General features: G+C 34.0%; 1 protein-coding gene across 1 annotated transcript; it reads right to left on the bottom strand.

The window, feature by feature from the left end:
- Positions 1 to 8,208: 8,208 nt before the first annotated feature.
- Positions 8,209 to 8,880, bottom strand: LOC131077177 (protein DMP6-like). Its single transcript, XM_058014613.2, has one exon. The coding sequence runs from the start codon at positions 8,852 to 8,854 to the stop codon at positions 8,249 to 8,251; it is 606 nt and encodes a 201-aa protein (XP_057870596.2). The 5' UTR covers positions 8,855 to 8,880; the 3' UTR covers positions 8,209 to 8,248.
- Between the last annotated feature and the right edge of the window lie 15,009 nt (positions 8,881 to 23,889).

Here is a 23,889-nt window from a genome sequence, read left to right as displayed (position 1 = left end):
AAGAAAACCCCACCAGATCAAACAATAAACCACAAGATGGAGAATTGTTGATGATGAGGAGAGCTTGTGTCATACTGGAGGAGATGAAGAGCCCTTGCAAAGGAAGGATTTGTTCAAGACCAGACGTAAGGCATCCGGTAAGTGTTGTAAAGTTGTTATTGATAGTGGTAGTTCAGATAATCTTGTTTCAAAAGAGATGGTGAATAAGTTGAATTTGGAGAGATTGAAACACCCTAAGCCTTATCAGATAGCATGGATTCAGGATGAACATAAGTTGTTAGTAAGTGGGAAATGTTTGGTAAAATTAAAACTTGGGAATTATCACGATGAAGTCTTATATGATATTATGCCTATAGATGTTGTCATCTTTTGTTGGGTAGACCTTGGCAGTTTGATAGGCAGACAGTACATGATGGGAGGAAGAATACATACACTATTGTGGCCAATGTGATGAAGAAAACGTTGTTGCCTTTGGAGGAGCCTTTGAAGAATGAAGTTTGTACGAATGCCAGAATTTGTTTGGTACATGGAAGGAAATTATTGGATGCATTGAGACATGAGAATGTGTGTTTTGCCGTAATTCCTAAGAACACTGAGAATCCAGAGCATGAAGAGGAACAACCAGAAGAGAAAAGATTTGTTGATAGAATATGAAGACATAATTTCAGATAATGTACCTGATGGATTGCCATCTGTGAGAAGTATCAGTCATTGCATGGAATTGGTTCCCTGAGCTAGTTTTCCTAACAAAGCTGCACACTAGATGACATCGATAAAGAATGAATTACTAAATAGACAAGTGCAGGAGCAATTGAAGAAAGGTTTAATCAGGGAAAGTCTGAGCCCTTGTGCAGTACCAACAATATTAGCACCTAAGAAGATTGGAGAGTGTAGAATGTGTACTGGTTCCATAGCAATAAACAAGATCACAGTGAAATATTAGTTTCCTTTGCCTAGGATGGATGACATAATGGACTATTTGAGTGGAGCCAAATACTTTACAAAGATAGATTTGAAGAGTGGATATCATTAGATCAGGATCAGAGAGGGAGATGAGTGGAAGAGAACATTCAAGACAAATGAAGGACTGTATGAATTGTTGGTGATGCCTTTTGGATTAACTAATGCACCGAGTACTTTCATGAGGCTGATGAATGAGGTATTGAAGAAATTATTGGGTACATTTACTATTGTGTATTTGGATGACATTTTGATTTTTCAGTAAGACAAAAGAGGAGCATTTGTTGCATTTGAGACAAGTTTTGCATAGGTTGAGAGAAGAAAAGTCGGTAACAAATATCAAGTGTACTTTCATGAAGGATGAGTTATTCTATTTGGGATTTGTGATATATAAGGATGGTTTGAAGATGTACCCTGAGAAAGTAAAAGCAATTGTTGAGTGGCCTACACTAGAAATAATCGGAGAGGTAAGATCATTTCATGGATTGGCTAGTTTCTACCGGAAGCTCATTAGAAATTTCAGTTCAGTTTGTAACCCTATGACTAAGACCATGAGAGGAGATCAGAAGGAATTCAAGTGGACCACCAGAGAAAACAAAAGTTTTGAACTATTAAAGTAGAAAGTGACTGAGGAACCTGTTTTAGGTTTATCAGATTTCAATAAAGTATTTCAAGTGGATTGTGTTGCAAGTGGAACAACAATAGGAGCATTCTTGAGTTAGAAAGGGAGAGTAGTAGATTATTTCAATGAGAAAATGAATGATGCCCGAAGGAGATATTTAGTGTATGATCAGGAGTTTTATGCCATAGTTCAAGCCTTGAAGAAATGGAGACATTACCTATTGCCTAAGGATTTTGTGTTGTATACAAATCATCAAGCTTTGCAGTATTTGAACTGTCAGAGTAAGTTGAATCAGAGACATATGAGATGGGTAGAATTCTCACAGAGTTACACCTTTGTGTTTAAGCATAGAATTGGAAAATCTAACAAAGTTGCTGATGCATTGAGTAGGTGAAGGAATTGGCTAACAGAGATGAGAGTGACAGTATTAGGATTTGAGGAATTGAACACTTTGTATGATGATGACCCGGATTTTGCAGAACCTTGGAAAGCATGTAGAGAACCGGTTATGGTAGATAGAAGCAAGTGGTTGGATTACTTCATTCAGGATGAGATGTTATTCAGAGGAGTTCAGTTGTGCATACCTAAGAGTTATATGAGATGTTATATGAGGATTAGCTGGATATTATGGTATTAACAAAACAATAGTATTGGTAGGTGAGCAGTATTTTTGGCCCCAGATTCATAAGGATGTTAAGAGATATGTTCACAGTTATAGAGTTTGTCAAGTTGCAAAGGGTAGTAGTCAGAATGTGGGATTGTATAAACCTTTGACAGTATCGGTAAGACCTTGGGAAGGATGTAAGCATGGATTTCATACTTGGATTACCTAAAACACCGAGAGTGAATGATTTTATATTTGTGGTAGTGGATAGACTCTCAAAGATGGCTCATTTCATACCTTTTAGGAAGACATTAGATGCATTACATGTAGCAGACCTATTTTTCAAGGAAGTAGTAAGAGTGCATGGATTACCTAAGAGCATAGTTTTAGACAGAGACACTAAGTTTGTTGGCTATTTTTGGAGAAGACTTTGGAAGAAGATGAAGATAGATTTGAAGTTTAGTTCTACTTTTCATCGACAGACTGATGGACAGACGGAAGTAGTTAATCAAGGCTGGGGAAACTTGTTGAGATGTTTAGTTGGAGATAAAACTGGAAGTTGGGATTTGATCCTTGCACAAGCAAAGTTTGCCTACAACAATTCACTAAATAGGAGTATCAGAAGGATACCTTTTGAGATTGTTACCAGAGTGAATCCTAGAGGTATCTCAGAATTGAGAGATATTAGCAGTGAAAACTAGAGAAGTTTAGAAGTAGAAGATTTTGCAAAGCACATGGCAACCTTGCATATTCAGGTTAAGCAGCATTTGGAAGACATGAACAACAAGTATAAGAAGAAGGCAAATGAGAAGATGAGACATATAGAATTTGAAGTTAGCGATGAAGTGATGGTATATCTGAGAAAATAAAGATTCTTGGTTGGAACTTATAACAAATTGTAGATGAAAAAGTTTGGACCTTGCAAGATTTTGAGGAAGTTCAGTTCTGGAAATGCTTATGAAGTGGAGTTACCAGATAGTCTGAGTATTTAACCCGTGTTTAACTTTGTAGATCTTCACGAGTATCATGAACTAGAATTCAGTGAGGATAGTATTGCAGACTTGGAGAAACAATTGCCCCGGAAGGAACCAAATCAGATTGAGGAAATTTTGGACAATAAGATTGGGTGTAGTACCTGGTGTAGTTAGTATAAGGAGTATCTTGTGAAGTGGAAGGATAGACCAATTAAAGATTTATCTTGGATTTCTCAGGAAGAGGTAGATCGCCTTGGTTTTCCTCTAACCCCAGCAAAGTGAGATGCTCACTTTTTCAATAACCCTAAATATCTGATGCAAGAGCATCCCCGGTTCATAGCAATCTTGCATCAACCAAAAATATTTTCCTTTCTTTTTTGCTTTCTGTTTGTAGTTTCATCTTCTTCTTTTTTGTGTATCGGTTTTGGCTCATCGGATCCTGTGGAGTTGGATTCTACTTGAAGAATTGATCATCATTCTTATTCTAGACCACATCACATTTGGATCATTTTCGGCAAGATATCGCTATCGGTTTCCATGATAGTTTCCTGTTATCAGTTGACAGTTTCTTGCTATCAGTTTCCTGGACCTATTTTGGTGATCTACCAGAACCCCTTTAGAAGCTTGCAGAGCCTTGGGTGGTGATTCAGATGTTCCTTAGCATGTGGCCAACCTTTTCTCACGATCTACACTTCATCCTTTGGATTTTACGAAGGAATCTCATGGCGGAGGCCGACCTTGTTGGTTTTACCCATTAGGTCTTGTTCTTCAGGTTTTGATCCCTTTTTGGGCTGACTAGATCCCTTGGATCGTATATATAATTGTAATTGCACATTACAATGTAAACAATCAAAGAATCAAGTAGCTAGACTGAGCGGAGAAGATAGATCTTAAGATTAAAGGTTCTGGTTGTGACCTATTCTATATTTTCAGCATGTTCTAGTAGGCCTCTGAGCCAGTTTCTATAAGTTGGTTGTTACCGGTTGGTTGTAATCACTTTTCATGTTATAATACAATCTTTTCTGCATTGCCTCCATCATATCATTATGTTTATGTTCTGTTAGTCTTTCTGACTGATCAAGATTGATCTCTTTGAGGTCCCTCCTCACCTGTGACTGCTTCACTATCCCATGAACATCATATCATCGTATAAAAAATAAACTCAAACGTATGTGCTAGAATTTAATGTATTAAATGTTTGATTTCTTCTTGATGCTAAATTATGAATTTTTAGAGTCTCTCATATTGATTTTATTTTTGCCATTGACTTAGACATATATGGTATTTAATCATCTTGAATATAGTATCTTTGGTCTATCTATATAGGAGTTTTTTTGAAATTGTGGGGGTTAGAAGGTAGCAACTTGAGTGTAAAAAAATTGTATTTTTGGTTTATCTACATAGGGATTTGTTTGACATTTGGAGTCAAAATGTTGGAGTTTGCGTTAATATTTTTAAATCTGATATTTCTTATAAGTAATTTGGTGGAGACTGTTTTTCTTTGTCTAAGTTGAGTCTTGTTTCTTTTGAAATGTACATGCCCAGGGAACATTTATAGGCACCTCACACTTGATGTCAATTTATCAATGGAAGTGAATCTTTGAAATGTAAGTGGGGGAACATTTATATGCACCTCACACTTGACATCAATTTATCAATGGAAGTGAGTTTTAGTATTTTCAATTAAAAATCAATTTTGATAAATCATATGGTCCAGTTAGATTCATTATAGCTAGATTAGACATAAATCACAAATTTTCTAACTAAAAGATTCTAATAGATATATATGTAACATTAGGTTGGGACCAATTTCTTAAACTTATTTTATTTTATTTTTTGATATTTTCACAACTTTTACTAACATTTTGTAGAACTATAAATATAGTTTTGATGAATAAATGTCATATTTACAATTTGTATAAAATAAAATAATACATATTCACAACAAAAGTGGGTGGATATAAAATCATACCCATAGTTTCCATAGTTGACCAACACCTAGATTGTAAAATATATAAAAACAAATAGGGGAGAAGTTGGGTCTTGATTATCTATTTTACCTCATACATTAACAGGGTCTAAGCCATCCATATGGGGGTCCCAAAACTTGTTTTTTTTTTCTTTATCTTCTTCTTCATTGGAATGAATTAGCAAAATTGCAATAGCTCCACCAATAGGTTATCTAGAGGTTGCCCTTATGGGTGGTATAGGGGTATATGACTAATGAGATTGTCTTGACCAACCTTGTTGTTCATGATGTCTTTTGGTATCCAATGGAGAAGGTTGGGAATGAGCATTTTGATTACCATTATGAAAAAGGATTCATAAACACCAATGCTTGTGAGGATGTGAGCAACACTAGGAAGAGCAGAGAGATGAGAGAACTCCCACCATAGCAAAAGGAGAATTACCCTAGTGATCAAGAAGCACTTGAACATGAGACATTTCTAGGGAATGTTTGGTAGCTTGCACTTGGATATGTGATTAATCATTAGAACAAATAATTGATTTAGAATAAAGTAAAATATCCTATTAAAAAAAGAAATCAGAAAAAAATATAGAATTTCTACTCTTCCTTATGTTGAAGAGAATCTCCACCCTAAAAGAATGCCAAATCTAGTTTAATTTGTAAGGAATGTGAGGCCTATCTCCTAGAAGAATCATATTCTTATAGAATGGATTTAGTTTGAAGGGCTCAAAAAACTCATGAATATAGGTCTTGAGTTTTTGGGATCTTTGATAAAAATAGAATAGATGAATAAAATACTTTGGTCCTACCCATATAAAGGGCAATGAGGATCCAAGACACCCAAATGAAAAATCCTAGAAGCCCATGAGAATTCCTTAAAAAGAATACATTAGCTAAAATATGTCAATTTTGGTTTTATAATAGCTAACTAGATTGTGTGAAATCTATATTGCTAAAAGAAAATTGGTGATTACATATGACATCTCTAGTTTAATTTTGGAATCATGTGCAAATATGGAGAGAACCAATAATATCCATGATATGGAATACAATTATGAAAGCTCATGTTTGGACCCCACTTTCAATCTTTCAACCAAGGTTTTGAAGTGTTGATAATAATTTTGTGAACTATATTAGCTGAAATGTCCTCATGATTGTATCAAAGGTTTTGCAATTCTTTCTAGAAAGGTGAAAAGTGACTTTAATTTCATTGCATGACATGATATTCACAAATGTTAGTAAGAATGAATCTCACAAATATTGAATTTCTTTCTTGTGAAATCTCACCTAAGGCAATTTTTTTAAAGGTTGACCTTGAACTTGTAGAATGGAGACCACCACATATTATGTTGGTTTATGGAGAGACCATCATAAAATATTGAACCATTCTAGAGGAAAGCTAGGATTAAATTTCTTTCCAATTCCTCCAAATTTTTTTGATAACAAAATTTAATTTGAATTGAACATAATTCTTCATGGTGAGAAGTGTTGGAAGCCCAATCTCCTCTGAAGAATGATGTTTAGTGGGATTCCTTGAGATGATACAATGTTAACCAAAATGGTTTAGGCCTCATCTCCATTAAGGGTATGTATAATCAATTTGGTAGAGAGAACCAAACCTTGGCAATATGTACATAAAAAGCCCCAAATCTCTAGATTCACAAGGAAGAGAAAACAAATTTATTAGGAAAACTGATAGAAACCTTTGTGGTTCTTTGAGGAAGGCCATAGAAAATCATGAACAATTTTTTTTAGCTTCATCTAAGATTCCCAAGGAGGAGCTCAACACCAATAATAATAATGTTAGGTGGCCACAAATATCTTGAAACAAACTTTAGTTTTCCCTACCAAAGAGACGGGTTTTGTGAACCAATAAGCCATCTGTTTTGTTTGGAAAGAACCACTTGCCATGAGAATACTTGTGAAGATTGAAAAAAAAGAATGCTCAAACCTTGAAAAACTATTCATGACCATTCCATTTCAACCCAAAGGAATTGAGACAAGAGGGTGAATGAAGGACAGATTGTCTATAACATTCATTCTTATGCCATTGAATGGTAAAACCAAAGGTTCTGTAGAAAGTATCCAAGCATTTAAGGGCTTTATTTATATTTTTTCCTTTGACTAAGTCTTCAATGAGAGTGTGGAATGAGTCATCTGCAAAGTGGTTGTCAACAAGCTAACTTGATTGATTAGGCAAGATAATACCTTTGACTAGCAACATTAATAAAAGTACAATTCAAGGACAATAATGAGCTTATAAAACAACTTAATAGCTTACAATCTCAACCTTAATGCTTGGAAGCTAAGCATATTATCTGAAGCTCTTAATGTATTGGGTGATTTCCTCCAACAAGTCTACTTAGCTACATTTTTCAAACTATTGGGTTATTTTTCTTCATATTCTTTCTTCTAATATTTAAAATCAGTATGGGTATTGAGGTTCACCATATATTTGATACTTCAAACCTTGATGAGGCATGAACCTAAGAAAGAATATTGATTATAATTGTCTTATTTTCATCAATGTTGTTGTCATGCATTTTTTCACGAAACGTGTAAGATAATATAAATTTTTCAATTGACACAATATTCAAATACACTAATTATAAATTTTCCATTGACATAATATTTGAGTGTCCACTCATTGTCATCAATAAAAATTGGTACATGTTTATAAATGAATGCGTGATTGATATAGATATCCAATAAAATCAATCCTTATTTTTCAACTATTTAATGAAAAATAAAAAATTCTAACAACAAACAAAAAACCTAGAACTAATTGATGCCACTAGATTGTTTGCAACCTAATGGGGATGGCCAATATGGTGCAAATCCCCACTCCAACTTTCTAAAATGTAGGAGGGAAAGAAACTACACTTAAGATAATTGTTTCAAATGTTATTTTGTCTATTAACAGTCTGATCTATTTTTTTAATAATGTAATAAAGAAATAAACTTCAAATTTATAATGGATTACAAATAATGTCTTGGATGATACAAGCGATGACCATGAACTTTCAGATGAACAAACATTTAACACTTCTGTATAAGAATTTGAGGTTTCCCCAGAATATAAAAATAAGATAAATGCTTCTTAATGTTTAGCTTTGACCTCATGTTTTGGTAACCGGACTAGTGATTCCTTGCCTTTTGGAGGGAAGCTTAACAACTACGACACCACTAAGTGCACCCAGCGCAACAAGAAGTGCCTGGTATATCTTCTGTATATTGGCTTCTTCAGATGGATATAAACAATGCACCACATTTTGGTCTGTGAGGGCTATCACACAAAATACCAAAACTGCCATAGCTGCATGAACCAAATCCTTAGATTTAATCTTATAATCAGACTCAATCGAAGGCTTGATTTCATTACCAGTGGCTAGCCCTTTGACGGTGGCAATTCCATAATAAACCTTGCCTGTGGAGGCATCTGTGAAGGTGTCTACCAGTGAAAAGAAGAAGCATGCTATTCCAAGAATAGCCACAACCACTCCTACTAAATACTTATCTGATGTTTGGCATTCTTGACTATTGGAGAGAAGATTAGAAAGAGCCTGAAACACAAACAAAATTCCAGTGGGCAATATCTTTGCAATATTTGATGCCGAAGATAATGTGCTATTGACCACACTTGAAGCGGTCGTCGTTGTCTTTTTTGAAGAAATGGGAAGTAAGCTTTCTTCATCAGACTTGACATTGCAGCTCGAGTGTTTCATATTGTTTAGATTTCTTGTTCTCTGGATTCTTTCTCAGAACTACAATTTCAGAGGATACAAAACAATTCATTGACAGATGTTGTGAATGAATTATATTTATACATCTAATACATCGGACCACAGAAGTTTCCATTAACATGTTTTTCTCCTTGGATGAACCGCTGCACTTATTCTTAAAAATGTGAATTTATTTTGTTTCCATTTACCTGATTTGAATATAAACCAACGAAATTGCCAACTAATTTTTTCGGATTTTTCTCATGAAGGGGTGGCTGTTGGGTCTACATGACTTCAATCCTTTGTTGCTAGTGATTACTAGATAAAACCTACTAGTGTTTTCTTATCTGTACGATGAGTCTACGATCTTGGTGTTTAGTCCTTAATCTAGTTTAATTGTCTTGAAGTTAAGAAGACATTCAATCCATGTTCACGGTACAACACGCTATCTATGGTGGTTGAAATATTTACGGTAAAAAGTTGCATGTTGTTACTTTAACAGTCGTTGTATGAGGTGAGCTTTAACGGTAAAAGCGTAAATACTCTCAAAAGTGAGAAACCACTTGCGGTAATGAAGGTCCCTCGCATGGTTATCACGCATAACTGGCTTCTGCTACTTCTGAAAACTTTTCCATCAATTCATAGTTGTTAAGGCAGCCAAAAGTCAATTATTAAAGTTGTCACTCTGCAATCCCATGTGAATTTCCTCCTAAAGATAGGCCAGAACAGAATATCACAGACGTTATAGAAAAAGTGGTACAAGAAATTCATGACCATGACAAGTGTGGGCAGTAGTGGCAGCTATAAAAAGCAGCTTGACAGCTTGTTTGACCCCATGTTTGGCAGCAATAAAAATTAAAAAGAACCCACATGTTGTATTCAGATGTATCATGTTATGTTAGTCAGATCTGCGGCATTTAACTGTATCTACCCGATTTAACTTGATAGCCGGTTTCTTGCATGAATTCATTCCACGACAAGACTGCTAATTTTTTTTTGAGTGTATACATTTGATGGGCTTAGCAATCTGTCTTGAGTATCCCTTGAATTAAATTCGAAGCCAATATATACGACTCAATGTATCCTGATGAACCAGATACATTAGACTAACTACGTGTACAGAGTTTGATACTTTTTCTTCACAGAAAGTATTTCAATTTGGGTTTCTTGAGGGATAATATTTAAAATTCCTTTAGTAATAAAAAATAAAAAAATGTTGTGATGTGTGTTCTTTGTTCTGAAAGATGGAAGTCAAGGACAAATTAAATTTTGTTACGATTGATTTGATTGGAATAACAGTTGATTAATCATGAAAATTTATTGCATCATAATTTATGGTTGTCATATACATCTTTTATGATGGGCAAGTTTAAACAACACATTCTTAGTTTTGACTTGTTTATGTGTTTCGTCTGAAACCATACTAGCTTCTCCAATAGGATCCACCTATTAGTGTGATTTCAGTTGAACCACCTAGGCATATCAAATTTTATAAGTAAATATCTCCATGCCTACTCAGTCCAAAAAATCAAAGTGACAGGGTGTGGCTACAAAGTATCTAAAGACATGCATTATATTATTTGACTATCTTATGAACATCACACCTTTCTATCAAAGATCAACTTTGTTGGAAAGTGATGCAAGCATGCAACTGGAAATGGAATTAGTAATGCCAAGAATGCAATCGCAGTTTCTAGAGATAAGATTCTAAATTAGATTTTTAGTAATTTTGGTAAATCTTCATAGATGGCAACTTCATGTTTTAGAAGTTTCTTTATTGGTGATGCAGTGAATTGTTGTGTTTTTAGAGGCTGCAACCTCTATAAAATACAGCCTTCATGTATTGTTTAGGCAGATCAAAATGCAACCTCTATTTAGAGGCAAATCATGATGTCATTGTTTTGAATAAATAAAATATATTTTTGTTAAATTCAATTTGTATTTGATTTTAATTCTAGAAACTTAAGTGTATATGGTAAACTTTAACATATGAAAGGTTTGATTTCTTCTTGATATTAAATTAAGATTTTGTAGAGTCTTCCACATTGATTCTAATTTTTTTCATTGAATTAGGCATTTATAGCATTTAAATATTAAAATGGAGGAAATGTGAACTTAAGATAAATCAATGCAATCTAAAGATCTCAAATCCTTCATGATATTGGAACATAAAAAAGCCTAGTAGCTATCCCTAAGGAAGAGATAAGCACTTAGGTCCTATTCAGTTGTTGATAAAGATTGAGATAGTGAAGTGTGTGTGAGTGGAATAGGCTAGCAATCATGAAATGACTAAACCTAACAAAATGCAGTTAACATAAAATTAGAAATAGAAACCACAAGGAAGATTTGGAATAAGAACATAGAGAAAAACTTGACACCGAAATTTAGAGTTAATTGTACTAGACAAAAGCACTAGGAGCTCATGTGTGAAGGTGATGGAGGCTCAGACGATATCTAAAAATGGAATTAGGAAGCTCACACACTTGTGTCCTAAAAATCTAGTTAAAATTGGAGGACAAGGGCATTGGGTGCCCTAATTTGGGGGTTGTGTATGTTCAAAGTCTGGCAACATATGTCACTATTTGCTTTACTCATCTGTGACTCTCCTATAGTTAGATCTAGACCCGCAAACACAAAAAATAGGGAAAAAGGGTTGTGTTGTAGTTGAACTCTATGTTGGTGTTCCCACCTTCACAATAGCCTCCACAGAGATAGAGGTTAAGTAAATGATAAATGCTAAAATTACAGAATAACCTTAGGCATGAAACCTACTCAATGAGCTCCACAAAAACTTGGTAATCAAATGCTTTTTCGCAAGTCCTCTAAATGAGAGGAATGAATCAATACTTGAATGTAGTGTTCTTGTAGCCTACTAATCTATAATTTTATATCTCATCCCTTGTGTAGTGTAGTAAATCATATACCTTTACAATTTCACACTTAGTTTGGACCCACTTTAATGGTTGTGGATAACTTATGCCTTATTATGCTCAATTTTGGGACCATTTCCATAAAATCGGTACATTCTCTTACTAATGACTATTGTCATGCCTCATTCTACCAAGACTATGGTGTCCAGTGCCCTTGTCCTTGCAAATTGGGCTCAACATTCGATAAAATAAAGTTGTCTTTGCAAGTAACATGAATTTTCCCTCTATTGTGAGCCTTCCCTAAAAATATATTAAAAAGGGTGTAAGTTTTATATAAATATAACTACCTCTCTCATTTAAAACTCCTATCTTCTAACTCATAATTCACACATTTAAGCATATTTAGAAGCACATTCAATCAAGCAATTAGAGATCTGCAATTAAGGAGAAAAGCATTCAAGCATACATCTTTGTTACAACAATCATGATCATCTTCCTTGTGTTTCTCCATGATAAAATAATGAATTAACATGTTGTAAGACTTCATATCAAGCCTTGTGTGAGAATTTATGACAAGGGTTTTATTCTTGAGGTAAAATTTATCATTTCAACTTTTTCATTACTATTTTTCTTTTGTATGTCCTAGGGAACACGTTCTATTTCATCATCATAGTTGTTGTTGTGGTGGAAACACCAACACGAGGTTTAAATCATGAAAGCCCTCATACAACAAAACCCTTTTTATTTTTTATTTTTCATGTTCTTAGATTTGGATTTGATAGTGAGGGTGATATGAAAGCCCATAGTAGAATATTACAAGTTGTGACATATTTCATTTAGGAATTTTGTTTTGAGATTGTGACAAAGCTCACCCTTGTCTTGTTGTTCTAAGGTGCATTTGTGGGAGATAGATCTATAAGACCTCTTGACTACATTTTTCACCACTTCCTACAGTCACAAAAACTTTTAGACTAGGTCACACTACATGTGTGCCTAGCATATTTTACGCTAGTTTTTAGATGCAAGTTCCACTCTAAATTGTTATTCTAGATTTGACTACTTTTGTTGGTTATCTTTTTGTAAATTTGTTGCTCATGATGAAAACACTCATTTTTGTTTTATAATTAACCAAGATCATATAACAATCTCAACTCCATTGCAACCAAAGGAAAATAATCCTAGTGTTTGAATCTCCTACGAGGACTATAACTGAATATATTTATTCTCCCAATATTATGTATAGGACCTCATTTCCACACATAATCATTTTGGTGAGCTCTATGTATCTTGTACTTACATTTTTTTTAAACCTGAAAACATAGATTTGATTTATTAGATATATTTGAATATGCTTTTGGATTTGATTGTGTGAGTTTTTTGCATCAACGTTTCGGATCACACTTTGTGATCTCATCACAGAGTGTGATCCGAAACGTTGATGAAAAACACACACACAATCAAATACAAAAACATATTTAGATAAACTAATGGATTGTGAAAATCTAATGAAATTGGTTATTGCATATATTTATGTTTTAGATGCAATCATTTCTGTAATTTATGGCTTATGTGCTTGCATTGGTTGATTAATCACAAAATTGCACTATTTTATATTGCTTGATTTACTAGTTAATTATTCAAAATATTTCTATTGTATATCACTTAAATAATTGATTAATCAATAAAACCATTATTATTTCATATCACATTTGCAACAAATTTTGTGAGATATAAACCAAAACACTAAAAACACAAAATTTGCCTCTCTCTCCTTCCATTCTTTATATATTACTTTCTAGGAACAAGTGTGCATTCATGGCACTTATAGTTGTTTTTTAGTTTTATAAAATTTTCTCAATATGAGAATCCTATGATAAGAAGTTACCAACTATAGTGTTGTAAATTGTAACTATCTATAATTTCACACTCATTTTGGGCTAACTATGATATGTGTGCCTTGTGCCCCTAATTCATGAATGAGTCTACTTAGTTCATGACCATCTTTGAAAGGTCAGTGGAATCCCCTACTTAGTAGCCTCTATTTTGGCCCAAAATACTAGGACGATGGCTCCTATCACCATAGACCTAATGGATTATGGTACCTAGTGACATAGTCCAAAAATTTCACCCTAAGTTTTAAATTCAAATAGTTAGCTTCACAAGTAGGAGGAAATTGGTCCTTGATGTCGACCTTCTTCATAAATTGAACCTGAAAAGGTGTAGGTTGTGTATGGTGTATAATTTGTGTACAAATTCAAATCCCTTTATCTTTTGGACACCTATCTATTATTAAGAGATCCTTTAATTTGATATGGATTGAGCATTCAATGAAGCATCTTCAAGGCAGTTGAGGAGAATTCTAAAAAAAAGCATTCAAGTTCAGGAATCATGATCAAGTTATGCATTCCTCCATGATGAAGGAATAAATTAACATGTATCATGAAATATCAAGCTTTGTGTGAAGCTTCAAGGAAAGGAGTTTTACATCAAAGGTATCATTTGTGAATTCAACCATTTCCTTTAAGGTTTTTAGCCTTTTCCATATAAGGGGTAAGATCTATTTCATATAACATTCTTGTACTAAAGGTAGAAATGCCAACATGGGGTTTGACTTAGGAAATTCCTATACATCATAATATTTTCCTCTTTTATGTGTGCAGATTATATATATGATATCTAAAGTTTATGAAATTGCATAGAGAAGACTAAGACATGGTCCTAGACTTTGAACTAATGAAAACCATAAAAATATGTTGATTAGCTCACTTGATTAATACTTTTAGGCTAAATTTTGGAATGAAAGATCTACAAGGCATCCCAATCTACAATCCGAAGCCTCAATTGACAAAGACACCTCCAGGTCTAAGGCACCTAGCTTAGTAGATCAAAACTTTTAGCTCCACATTTCAGTAACATGTTCTTCTCTACATCTCATTCCTTGATCTACTCTTTTGTGTGTCCTTTCTTTTCTGTATCTTTCTATTTATGTTGAACTTTGCTAATTTTGCATTGTTTTATCCATTTCTTTCTTTTCCACTTCAAAATCATATCCAATAATATAAAAAAAAAGAGAGAAAATAATCATATACATCTTCCAACACTTCTTAGGATTGAAGTTCGATCTTTTTGGGTTTTTTCTCCAATGAAATGATCCTCAATTACAAATGGTGAATGAATAAATTCATAGTTTGCATTTCTACACTAAGACCCCATTTTTCAAATATTTCACTCGTTCAATATGGTTTCTCTTGGTTTAAAAAGTAATGATGTTGAGCTTGAGTTTCATGTTGACTTGTTCTCACCAAGAAATTAAGGAGATCAATGTTCTCTTAATCTAGGACACATCTTACCTAATATAATGGAAAAAAATTCCCCGTGTGATTATTCATATGAGGATGACCCTACAATTCAAACATCTAACAAACAATTGAAGGAGTTGGACAAACAATTGGAAATGTTTAAATAATTTATGAATACAAAAAAATTGGTTGGAGAGGCAGTACCCTAAGGAGATTGATAGCACAAGGTGATTTCAATGGTGACACTTTTATACATAGTATATATCACATAGTGAACATATTCCAATCAATTGCATTCAATGGTCCAAAGATCTCATGGATGGGAAGTTGAAGAAAAAAAGCTCTTACTATGACTAAAAGTTAAATAGAATATTTTATTTATATAGTGTATATAGAAGACTCACACCACCATGGAAATGATGAAAGATATGTACGTTAAAGAGTAAAGAGTATCTGATCAGATGCTTGAAGAAATGGAGGTAGGAGGATATCTATCAACCTAAGCTAGCTTACTTAGGGATGGCTTGCTACATAAGAAGCATCCTTTAAAATTTGCATCCTTGATGAAAATAAAGGTCTTGGTTTAATGCATGTCCCTTCAAGGAGAAAGGGGAGGCATTTTTTTCTTATAAGTGATCTTAATGTATTCACCTTTGGTTGGTGTTCTATACGACAGAGGAGGGATTGTTTCCATAGCACTGAATACGGGATTTAACACACTCAAAGTATATGTAGGCTCTTACAGAAGAGTTGTTCTCTCAATTATAACACTAGTGGAGGCATTAGACACATTTAGAGGAAATATTTAATTTGAGAGGAAAGGTGTCTCATTGTGCAAGGAGGTTGGGAACACTTTATCTTTATTTCTACTTGTTGGAATTTTTTTTTTTTTTTCAAAGATCAAAGGTGGCCTAAAGGACACATTATTTTATTATTTCCCTCAAATCTATCTAGAAGAAACTCTTGCTAACTTTACACATCACATGTCATGTCAAAATATTTAGAATTATAAATTTAAGTGGACTAAATGAAATAAACTATTTTTTTTATTTAATAGTTCAAAGTTGATTCATAAGCCCAACTCACTGCATAGAATCTTCTCCATCCTAAAATTACTACTATCAACCACCTCAAATTTATTTACCCAACTCCCTATTTCCCTTTATACACAAAGGTTAAGTCCATTTTGTATTACTTTTGGTCTTATCCCCATGCTTTGATGCTTTGGAATTATTATAGTACCATAAATCGTATCCCTTTACACTTTCACATTTAGTTTGGACCTACTTTGGTGTTTGTTACTAATGTGTATGTAATTTATATCTAATTATGCTCAATTTTGAGATTGTTTTTGCTAACTTGGTACATTCCCGCTACCTTTTTCCTAACCAAAATTACTAGGACTAAGGAACCCAGTGCTCCTATTCTAGACTAGGGCACCTAGTGCCCTTGTTCAAGTTGTTTGACCCTAAAATTTGAATTAAGAAGGTTGGTGAGAAATTGCGCTCCAATATTGGCCCTCCTTGAAATTTAAATCCAGAAAGGTGTAATATACATATAAATACAAATCCCTTTGAATTTAAACTCTAACCACACATAAGTGAGATTTAATCAAGCATATTAAAAGAAATTGAGCATGTATTTACAATCATGGAGTCAAGAATTCACGTCTACATCTTTGTTTTAATAATAATGATGATTAATAATTTGTTCCCCCATGATGAAAGCATGTATTAAAATATTCTAGAAACATCTAAGCCTCATGTGAGACTTCATTCTAATAATTTTATATTTGAGATAATATTTGTCAACTAAAGAATTTTCATTATTGTTTTAGCTTTCATCCTATTGAGGTTAATTTCTATTTTTAATCAATCATTGCTATGGTGGAGGTGGTAACACAAACATGGGGGTTGAATTAGGCAAACCCCTATACAACACAACCATTTTAACATTTTTTTGTGTAGGTTCAAAACTAATGACAAAGAACATTACAGGTGTGAAAAGAAAACATTGATAAGCATTCCTAGATTTTAAATAGGTGAAAATGAGGGAACCTAGTACATGTGTCTTAACACTTTTTAGCTAAATTTTAGAGACATGTGTACCTTTAAGATTTCTTAATTGAAAAATTTCGTTATTTGGTTTTCACATACACTGTTAGATGAGGCACATAGCACATCAATCCAACATTTTTAGGCTCAACTTGTAGTTATAGGTTACTTTCCATGTCTTATTTCTAGATTGAGCTATTGTGTTAGTTTTAGATTCTATAATATTATATAACTTTTTAATTTTTTTGAAAGTTGTCATTTTACTATCATTAAACCTAGATCTTAAACAAACACTCTTCATAATCTCAAATCTATAACAACAAAAGGAACATTAATCCAAAGCATTCAAATCTCCTGTTAGGACTGTAGTAGAACCTTTTATTGCTCCTAATGATATGCTATGGATATTCGATATTGTTACCAACAAATATGGGGACACTAAGTGGAGTTCTAAACCCTAATAACTTTGTAGTGTTTTAGTCCTATGCCTTGGACTTAGTCCTATTAAGGGAGTAGGGAATTGGATCTAAATATGAGATTATCTATATAACATAATATTAAGAAGATACATAACATTGAGACTCAAGGTATTTGCATTATTTGTATTCATACAAAATATCATATATACCTTTATATCTCCTTCTACGTTCATATTATATCTTCTATCATATTCCTTTCCAACTATTCTATCTCTTTGTCATTACATCTAAAATATAAGGAAATATATCCTTAGCCTAGAAATTCACCATTTACAATTACCATTATCATTTCATTAAGAGAACAATCAATTAGGCTCAACTTTAATCCTCAAGGAGTATTAAACACTATGATTAATTGTTCCATTTTGATTAATTTGATGTGATTGTATATGATTTGATGTGAAAATGAAAGAATTAGGTGAAATGATGCAAAATTGACAAGATTCAACATAAGCCAAAAAAATAGAACAAAAAGGAGACACGAAAGTACATATATAAAAATGATATGTATAGAAGAACCTAATACTAAAATTTAGAGTTGGAAATGTTAATAAAGTGAGCTAGGCGCCATAGAACTGGAGGTGTCTTTGTAAGTGGAGGCTTTTGATTTTGGATCACAGTGCTCTATAGACCTCTCCTTTTGAAATTTAGCTTAAAAGTGTTGGTGAAGTGAGATATCACCATAGCCAACATTTATTTGCCTATTCAAAATATAGAACTATGCAACTTGTTATGCCCTACACAATTCTACAACTTTTAACTATTAGATATGCAACTTGCACTCATATAATAGAGAAAAATATTATGATGTATAGGGGCTTGCCTAAGTCAAACCCTGTATTGGTGCTTCCACCTTCACTACAAAAATGTTGGATGAAAAAGAGCGTACCCCTGGTAGGGTAGAGGTTGAAAACCTTAAAGAAAATTCTTGAAATGACAAATGATATCTTTGACACAAAACTCCTTTCCTCGAAGCTTCACACAAAGCTTTATGTTGTTTGATAGGAGTTAATACATTCATTCATCATGGAGGAATACATAGCTTGATCATGATTGTTGAACTTGAATACTTGAATGCTTGATTATATACTTCTACTCATTTTCCTTAAAGATGTTTGATTAAATGCATAATTGGAGTTTCTAGAAGTGTGATTTCTTAGAGATGGTTTCAAGATAATGTTCAAATGAGAGGGAGTTATATTTATACATAACTTACAAATTTTTGAGTTTAATATTTGATGAAAGACGACATAAAGTAGCACTTTCCTACTACTTGAAAAGCTAACCATTTGAATTTAAAATTTGGTGCCAAAATGGTTGGACTAGGATGCTAGGCACCATACTCTAGGAGATCTGTGGTGCTAGGTGCCATAATCCTATAATTTTGAGTTGAAATAACGGTTAGTAATAATAGGGTTGTACTTAGCTTCCAGGAATGACAATGAACTAAGCGCAATCAGAGGAATGAGGTGTATCCACCAAAGTGAGCCCAAAATGAGTGAAATTGTACCTGTGGATACAATTTACAACACTACATGTAGTCCCCACTTTATCAGGAGTATAAACTTACATCCATACTCATGGTAAAGTCTAGAACATGATGGAAAAAACATTCATTAATACATTAAAGAGACAAGAGACCAATCCCCCAAGAATTAGGATATTATCAATCTTAAACATCAAGAGAAAAGGAGTAACATGATCAACATAGGTAAAAACACATGGATCATGCAAGATCAAAGAAGGGTATGGCATCACAGGGTTATTAAGAATCATAGGATACTTACTAGGAGCTATAAAAGAAAGGGTGTGATCTCTAGGACTAGTAAGGACCATAGGATATTTACTAGGACTCATATTAGGGAAGGAAGTCACACAGGTCTAGTGAGGTGTGTTATGCTAGTGACTCATTCTAATGTGAAGGTATCACATATGTCTAGCAAGGTGTGTTATGCTAGGAAACTTTCACACTTATGAATATTACAAAGTAAAACTTCTTTGTTTCTAAATAATCTAAAAATGAGATTGTGAGATGAGTGCTATAGTGTCACCAAGAAATATTTATGATATGAGATTGAAAATGGGTGTTGCAGTGGCACCAAGCACATCATGGTGTATGCTCAAATTGTAAAAACTAATCTGGTGGTGTGTGTACCATATGAAATGAATAGTACAGTGTATGTTCTCAATTTAAAGTGATTGCATACTCTAGTCGAGTATAAATGATTTTAAGGTAGCATACATACATCTAAAGATAACCACATCGCAACAATGAAATACCCCAAACATAGGAATGTCAAAGGTGGTTGTCATAAGATATAAAACAGAACATAAGGGATCCATGATCTATGATAAATATGCATATCAAATAAATCATGTATATCAATATGATTGGTTTGAATTTATCTCATCCCCAAGTGCAGTGGAACTACAAGAACAATAGTTGTAGAGAACATAAGATGAAAGACTAGTCTGTTCAGGTCAATATAGAAGAGACCAAAAAAGATCTCAATTATTTGTATCATCTCCAAAAGATAACACAAAAACACATTCACCACAAAAGTGCCTTTATGATACATGTATATGACATATATAGAAGAAGTGAGATGAAACTAGAGGAATGTTATGACATGGTTAGTCTCCTTGTATCCTTGTTCCAGTGAAGTCTCAATAATCATCTAACGAGAGTAACAAATAAAAAATCATGCCAAGCAACATAGTATAGGAGATTTCATTACATGGAAGAAAACACATAAAACAAAGCATCTACTGCATGAATAAGCTAGTCTAGTAGATCATTTGCCTTCAATATTTCTCATCACTATATAGAGACGGTGGGAAATATTGTAATGGAGCTATGACTAGTATAATAGATGGAGATATGTCTAATGCCAATCATGGACCATGCTCTAATTATGGATCACAATGTGTCTCCCTCTAAGAGCTAAAATTAATACTTTTGAAAACATCAAAGACAAGTTATTGTTATTATTCTTAATAGTTTCAACCATATTATCAAAATCATCATCCAAATTTATCACAGTAAGATATTTGATAGGAGGAGAAGGATCACTTGGAATCAATAACTTTAGCTTTCAATGAGGTTGGGCAAGGTAAGGATCCTCTCTAGGTGGAGTAGATGGTAAGGAAGGCTAAGAAGATGGGATCAAATCAACATTCAACTGCTTAGGGGAAGAGTCACTTCTTGCAGTAAGCTCATTAGCCTTTGCATGATGTTTTCATCAGTGTTCTCTCACTTTATGATTTTGTTAGTTACAATTCAAAGATTTTGTAGAAGGTTGAGTAGCACTCAACATTGATTCCTTTTTGTTGGTGTAAATTATGTCTCATAATTACACTTTACTTAAGTTGATTTGCATATGAGACACTTAGGTAAGTGTGCATCTAGGGAAGTTGGTTGTAGGAGAAATTCCACCTTTTGTGGTGATATCTTGTTGTAAAATTCCACCTTCGGTGGGTGATCGACCTTTAGTGAAATATTCTATTATTTCTCCTACATATCCCTACCCACCCTTGTATCTCATGGGGCTACATGTCAAGATTGTGTGCTCTTGCTTCGATATCACCTTGCCTTTATAAGAAGGCTCATCATAATTGCATGGTTTATCCAATTGATTATTTTTTTACATATTGATGAGAATACAATTTGTTCTTATCAATATTTTTCTTTCTTGTTCTTATCAAACTCTTATGTATGGTATCATAGCCATTGGGGCTCCACTGGGTAGTCATTTTGGAGAGATCTTGGTGCATTTGAGATTCAGATCTAAGATGTAGTGTTAATTGGGAGCATTCTACACCAAATCTGACATTGCCATTGAGTCCAAGAGGTCATTTCCATAAATTGTGACTATAAATTTGCCTATATTGGGAAAAAAGTCATTTTCGGGGCATCAATTTTTTTTTCACCATCTAAGCGGGTACGGTGGGAATTTTTCAAAAAAATTAATTTTTTTGGAAAGATTTTAAAAAAATCTAATTTGGTAATTCGTGGATTTTAATTGTATTGAAATTTTTTTAATTTAAAAAAAAATATATATATATATATTCTTTTTGTTGGGGGGGTCCATTGTTCACCCCCCGCCGTACTTCTCCCTGCCAGTCTGGCTGCAAGGCCCGTACCTTATCTATAAAAATCTCTCATACACTAGTTGTCCTGTCTTTGATAGACACATTTTCTTTTTCTGGCAACCACCGTCCACTCTTGCCACCAGTTCCTTGGCTCCTCCTCCCGATTGCCACCTCCTTTGTGTGGCCCCCACCCTATCTCCAGCGCACAACTCACTCATCAAGCTCAGCCCTAGGATATTTCAAACTTCCCCTATCTTCCTAACATCATTGTCTCCCTAACCGTTCTCTACCATTCCCTCAGCCTCCGGCGACGCCCTTCTTCTTTGGGCTGCCCACCATGGTCACGACATGTCACACCACAATTGGTCCATGTGACCCCATCTGTGCCACTAGTGTCAACACACGGAAACTCTTCATTCATCCATGTAGTTCCAACTTAGTGACATTTTTCCTTGTGTGATTCATTGTCTAGGGCTCGGTCAATGCCACTTGGCATCCATCCATCTGCCATGTCATCCTCTGTATAATGAATAGTCAACAATCCATACCTGCCACGTCGGATCCGTATGCTCACTCATCCTTCGACGTCAAGATCCACACATACATATTATCATCCTAGTTAGCATATCATACAATGCCACATAGACCGCCACGTTGGATTCTATACTACCATGTGTCGCCAATTGTACTACCATATTAGCGGTTCGTATAGTAGAGATTGCCATGTAGGCAAGGGGTTTTCTATGATAGTCATATGAATGTCAAATTTAATGTCATAAAATTATGACATTAGCACTATGTTAGCATACTTTTTAAAAATTTTGACTCATCACCATTTGAGTTTTCAATTTTGCAATCCAAATTTGAAGGCTCATAACTTGGTTATTTTCAAGCCTTTTTCAATGTAATTTTTTTTAATTTGGTCTAATTTTTTGTGCTCTCCATAGTGGTGTGGTTAGTTTCTAATTTCGGTGTATATTATTTTTAGAATTTTTAGTTTTTCACAACTGTACCTATCTGATCCTCGATTCTACAACTTTTCGGGTTTCGTTTAGGCTCATACGACCTCCTTTTTAGGTGTTGTTTTTTTAAAAGTGCATAATGTTTTTTCTACTTTCACATGGTGCTTTTAGTTTTTCACCATTCCGAGTAAAAGTTATACTTTCAGAACTTGTGTTGAATATCCAGGCAATTGAGAGGGGGCTGAATCACTTGATTACTTAAAAAATTAATTTTATCCTTTTAACATTTGGATCCAAACCAACATAATCAATTAACATTGATATAGGATGAAAATAGAAACATACGATAGATCTCACAAAGAACACCAGATATGACGTGGAAAACCCAAGAAGGGAAAAAACCATGAAGTATGTTAGTTCTCAATATAAATACTAGTTAAGGTGATTTTAACAGAGGGTGGCTCACTACTAGAATGCTCACTGCAAGTGGGCTCACTTCCTAGAAAAAGACTCACTGCCAAAGAAAGAGAGAAAAAAAGAAAGAATCTAGCACTGAATCAGAATTTGTACAAGCCAGGTTGCTTCCAGTGCCTCAAAACCAACACACTCACACACATCACCAATAGTCATATCTTTCCTTTTCAATATTGCATATCTTTAATAACAATGTCACACTTTTTCTATATATCTAACACAAATAGATCATCCTCATATATATACAATCTTCCGAGAAGCATAATTTTCCAAGTTGGGATAGATAGGGATCTAAAATAGGTCAACACTAAACATTCTGGTGGTGGGAAGGAATGAGTACTAGACCACACCACAATATACATCATCGGTCAGATCAACATGTTACAATCATTACAAATTTTGGACTCAAAAACCATGATACACACACTACACCACAAGCCGCTGCGCATCCTCAAATTTTGGACTTAATCCAGACCCAAACACCATCGCCCAAAGAAGAAAAAGTAAGAACAAAACCAAGATACACATGAATACTATCAATCAACACCATATCCAATAACTTGAAATATCTAGATCACCAATACATCTTCCAGAGCGCCAAATATTTTGGGAACACATATTTCAGATCATCAACACTAAGAACAAAAAGGTACATCAATACCAACCAATATGTTGACATCAATGACAGCCACTTAACAATATCATCTCATCCATAACAATCACATCTGCAATAGTCTCCCCCTTTCTCATTGATGGCAACATTCATCAACAAAAAACACAAAACAATCTCTGTAACAAAAACTCAGCT

This window comes from Cryptomeria japonica, chromosome 9, assembly GCF_030272615.1.
Source record: "Cryptomeria japonica chromosome 9, Sugi_1.0, whole genome shotgun sequence".
NCBI classification, from domain to species: domain Eukaryota; kingdom Viridiplantae; phylum Streptophyta; class Pinopsida; order Cupressales; family Cupressaceae; genus Cryptomeria; species Cryptomeria japonica.
The sequence above is the reverse complement of the archived record's forward strand: the minus strand, read 5'-3'. Positions and strand labels throughout refer to the sequence as shown.

Bases quoted from the DNA above. Each gene is read 5' to 3' on its own strand.
- LOC131077177 (XM_058014613.2), bottom strand. From the start codon at position 8,854: ATGAAACACTCGAGCTGCAATGTCAAGTCTGATGAAGAAAGCTTACTT.